At 38.9% G+C, this 4394-nt stretch overlaps 2 protein-coding genes across 2 annotated transcripts in view; both read right to left on the bottom strand.

The window, feature by feature from the left end:
- Positions 1-2258, bottom strand: part of LOC109117723 (protocadherin beta-3) — a 37830-nt gene extending 35572 nt beyond the window's left edge. The window contains exon 1 of the mRNA XM_033765570.1: positions 13-2258. Within this exon, the coding sequence (XP_033621461.1) occupies positions 13-1746 (1734 nt within the window). The 5' untranslated portion in view covers positions 1747-2258. The remainder of the gene's footprint in view (positions 1-12) is intronic.
- A 918-nt stretch (positions 2259-3176) lies between these two features.
- Pcdhb2 (protocadherin beta 2) overlaps positions 3177-4394 on the bottom strand; it is a 4031-nt gene continuing 2813 nt past the window's right edge. Inside the window, exon 2 of the mRNA XM_010613922.2 lies at positions 3177-3241. Within this exon, the coding sequence (XP_010612224.1) occupies positions 3177-3241 (65 nt within the window). The remainder of the gene's footprint in view (positions 3242-4394) is intronic.

Consider the following 4394-nt stretch of genomic DNA (forward strand, 5'->3'; position numbering starts at 1 on the left):
GCCGGGCTGCGGGTCTCGGGGCGGCAGCAGCGAGTAGGTGAGCTGGGCGTTGGCGCCCGAGTCTCTGTCCGTGGCGCTGACGGTGCCGATGTGCAGGGCGGGGCTGTTGTTCTCGGGGACCAGCAGGGTGTAGGAGGCCTGGGTGAAGGTCGGGGCGTTGTCGTTGACGTCGGAGACCTGCACGGTTAGGTTGTGCTGGGTTCTCAGCCTGGGTGTGCCCAAGTCGGTGACCGTGATGGTGATGTTGTACTCAGATCTGCTCTCTCGGTCCAGGTTTTCTTCAGACACAATTGTGTAAAAATTCTCTATATATGGTTTCAGGATGAAAGGGAGATTGTTCTGTATGGAGCACTTTACTCTTCCATTGTCACCAGAGTCTAGATCAGAAACACTGAAAACAGCCACCAGTCTCTGCACGGTTAGGTTGTGCTGGGTTCTCAGCCTGGGTGTGCCCAAGTCGGTGACCGTGATGGTGATGTTGTACTCAGATCTGCTCTCTCGGTCCAGGGCTTCTTCAGACACAATTGTGTAAAAATTCTCTATATATGGTTTCAGGATGAAAGGGAGATTGTTCTGTATGGAGCACTTTACTCTTCCATTGTCACCAGAGTCTAGATCAGAAACACTGAAAACAGCCACCACAGTCTCTGCAGAGTTCTCAGGGATAGGGCTGTTAACTGAGGACAAAGTCAGTTCTGGTGGGTTGTCATTCACGTCAACTACTTGAACTATGACTGTGGATTTTCCCGAAAGACCCCCACCATCTTTGGCCTCTATGTCGACTTCATAATTATTAATTTCTTCAAAATTCAAGTATTTGATTAGTTGTATATCACCCGTAATAGGATTTAGTTTAAAAGTTTTGAGAATTTCTTCAGAAGCATGAAAAAATGCATATGATATTGCCCCAAAATTTTCTGTATCTAAATCAGAAGCTGAGACCGTGAGAATGACAGAATCAACAGGACTGTTCTCTGGAATCTGAACTTCGTAGAGCGATTGTTCGAATTCTGGGGCATTGTCATTTATGTCTGAGACCCGGATATGAATCTGGGCTGTTCCAGACCGTGGTGGCGAGCCTCCATCCAGCGCTGTGAGCGTTAAACTGAGCTCAGGCAGCTCCTCCCTATCCAGGGCTTTGTCCAACACTAATTCTGGGTACTTCCTTCCATCCCTCCGACTGCGTGTGAGAACGTGGAAATGAGAATTGGGCGAGATAGTGTAGTTTTGAAGACTGTTTGTTCCCACATCCAAGTCCTCAGCATTTCCCAAAGAAATCACTGTCCCTGGTGAAGAGCTTTCTAGGATTTTCAGCTCCATTTCATTTTCAAAGAATACAGGAGAATGGTCATTTACATCTATGACCTGGAGTTCATTTGTAATAAACTGCAAAGGGTTATGCAGTAATACCTGAAAATGCAGTATACATGGCTCTCTGGAACCGCATAACTCCTCCCGGTCCAATTTCTTATTTAGGAGTAAATCACCAGTTTCATAACTGAGCTGAAAAAGCAGTTTGTTCCCTTTGGAAACAACTTGCGTTCCCCTTTCGGCCAATTCCTCTACCCTCAGCCCCAGATCTTTTGCCAGATTCGCTATTAAAAAGCCCCTCCCTTTTTCCTCAGCCACAGAATAGCGTCTGAACAGGGACTCAGCCACAGACCCACCCAGTAAAACAAAGAGAAGCAAGACTTGCCTTTGTGTAAGAAAATGCTCCTTTCTGGTCTCCATTGTACAGTCTACCATGTTCTTCCAAGGAATATCGCCAAGTCAAATCTCGGACACCACAGGGGAGCGAAAAGGCTTTTATGTCCAACTTAGCAAATAGTCTCTTCCAGAGAATCAGATTTGCTTGTTTAAAAATCTGCCCAGGCTCAACCCCTAGTTTACCGCACTACCGCACTAGATCCGTGTGTATGTCAGAGTAGTATTATTAGCAGTCTATGGTAGATTCGCTTTTTTTAGTCAACAGCGCCACCATGCGTTCACTTCCAGCTTTAAAATCTTGGAAAAAGTTTGCAGATATAGTATATTTTTTATTTTTATTTTTTGTTATATTTCTATTCCTTTTAGCAAACCCAGCCGATGCTACTGTAATAGTTTCTCCTGTCACATGACTTAAATAAACAAAACATAGGGAGGCAATGTCCTCTAGCTGAATAAAATGTATTTGGTAATTATCAGGAATGTAAACTCTTAACAGTGACACCAAAAATAGCAGCATTTATACTTCATTTTATTTTATTTTATTTTATCATAATTGTAAACTACTGAAATCGCTGTTATCATGGGGCAGAGGAAGAGGGAGAAATGTGACTTATCCAAGATTCTACAGGAAATTATTTGGCTGATCAGAGATTTTCAATACCAATAAATTGCTCTATATTACTAATTTCAAAATGAGATCTTCAAAATTCATATTTTAATTTTAATAGCATGTCTCATTCAAATTTGCACAAAATGAGAAAATTTAAAGATAAGGTAAATGACATTAAGAATTAAAATTTGTTTTCAACATTAATCAAGAAATTAAATTGCAAAAAATGAAGAAATTTGTAAGAGTCATCTACAAAAAACTATGTAAGTATACTTAAATTATAAAATGGAGTACCATGAATTCCCTGTCTGTATTCCCTAGACCTGTGAATAGGACAAAAGTATGAAATTAAACCTTAAGAGGAAAAAGAAAGGATGTGTTGAAGGAAAGACAGGGGAAAATAATTACATAATGTTTGAGTAACTGAACAGTTCAATTAAAACAAAATTATATAATTGTTCATCGAGGTGCTTAATTCCAGTTAAAATTTTCATTAAGTATTTTAGTGTTTTTAAATATTAATATATCAAGGTGAAATACTCTTTCAGTCATTTAAAACTTAATTAATTAAATATTTTTGGTACCAGAGATCAAACAAGATCTTGCACTCACCAGGCAGGTGAGGTACTGCTGAGCCACATCCCCAGCCCTTAACAAATTTTATTAAGAACTCAAAATGTTCTAGTAGCTGTGTTAATCATGCAATAAGGGGGTAACATAGTGATCAGAATAACTCAAGAATGTTTTATAAAAATATACTGAAAAGTCCAGGCAGTTGGAAAAATAGAAGTAATCAATACCAAATAAAAAAAGGAGTGCATGGATGTAAATACACCCCCCACTGTACAAAGGCTTGTTTCTAATCAAATTCTAAATTCACCAGAAAATTCTTAAAAATGCCGTGCCAAGCTACATTGAAAGTTGCTAAAACGACAAAGACATGTCCTCTCATAGACTTTTTTTCATTTTAATGATGTGCTGAGTTAGTTTGAAACATATTAATGGGAGATTAGAATAAGCAGAGGATTTAAAAGGACCATTTAAATAGAAAATATGAAAAATTATACTTTTGAAAGTCACTAGACATGTACTACTTTGGCATTTTAGAATATTAGTGAGTGATTTTCCCCATTACTTGGGATTGAAGCCAGAGAGTGCTGGATACATTCTCAACCCTTTTCATTTTAATTTTTATTTTGAGAAGGGTCTTGCTAAATTACCCAGGCTGGATTCAAACTTTTGATCTTCCCTTGTTAGCCTCCTGAGTAGCTGAGATTACAGTACCCTGTCTGGCTTAGTAAATTTTGTAAAAATTTATTAAGCATAAAAATGTAGAATCCAAAAGTTTAGGTTCTCACAGTGTCTAAAGTGTCAATTTTCATATTTTGAATACATACTTTAAAGTATGTATTTAGATAAACAGGGCAGGCTTGCTAGGTTATTCACCAATATATTTATGAAAATGGTTTAGCCAGTGTGACTTCATGGGATAAAAGTTACAGTAGCCTGAAAGAATATATAACAAACACAAACATTTGAGGCTGGAAAAATATAACCCATATAAGAACAGTAAACATTTCAGAATGAAGAACTTCAAAATCACCTAGAAACTGGGCATGGTGGGTATGAGTGAAGGAGATCTAGTTTAAAAGTGGAATATTCTTGAAAATATTTACATTCACACTTTAAGTTACAGCGATACTAATCAAAGTAGGAATTCGTAGAAAATGCACATCCATTATACTACCACCCACCGCGATCAATATAGACCCAGTAATACGGACATAATTGGACTAAGATAATTACTTTGTTGAATTTTTATAAATCACTAAAAGGCAAAGCAATAAAAACGGGGCCTTCCACAAATCAACTGAGCCCAAGCTCAGTAGATCCTTAATAATGCTTAACTGAATTCAAAGCTATTCCTGACACTCTCGTTTTCATCACTAGCCCTTCCTGAATCCTGACCAAGAAAGTCGGGGACAATCGATTTCAAGAATTTGAAATCGCGGGTCCCAGAGTCGCCAGTGAGACAGACCTCATACCGGTAGCTGTGGGACAGCGTCCCAGCGCCGCC

This window comes from Fukomys damarensis, unplaced genomic scaffold (genome assembly GCF_012274545.1).
Source record: "Fukomys damarensis isolate Sample0158 unplaced genomic scaffold, DMR_v1.0_HiC HiC_scaffold_3, whole genome shotgun sequence".
NCBI classification, from domain to species: domain Eukaryota; kingdom Metazoa; phylum Chordata; class Mammalia; order Rodentia; family Bathyergidae; genus Fukomys; species Fukomys damarensis.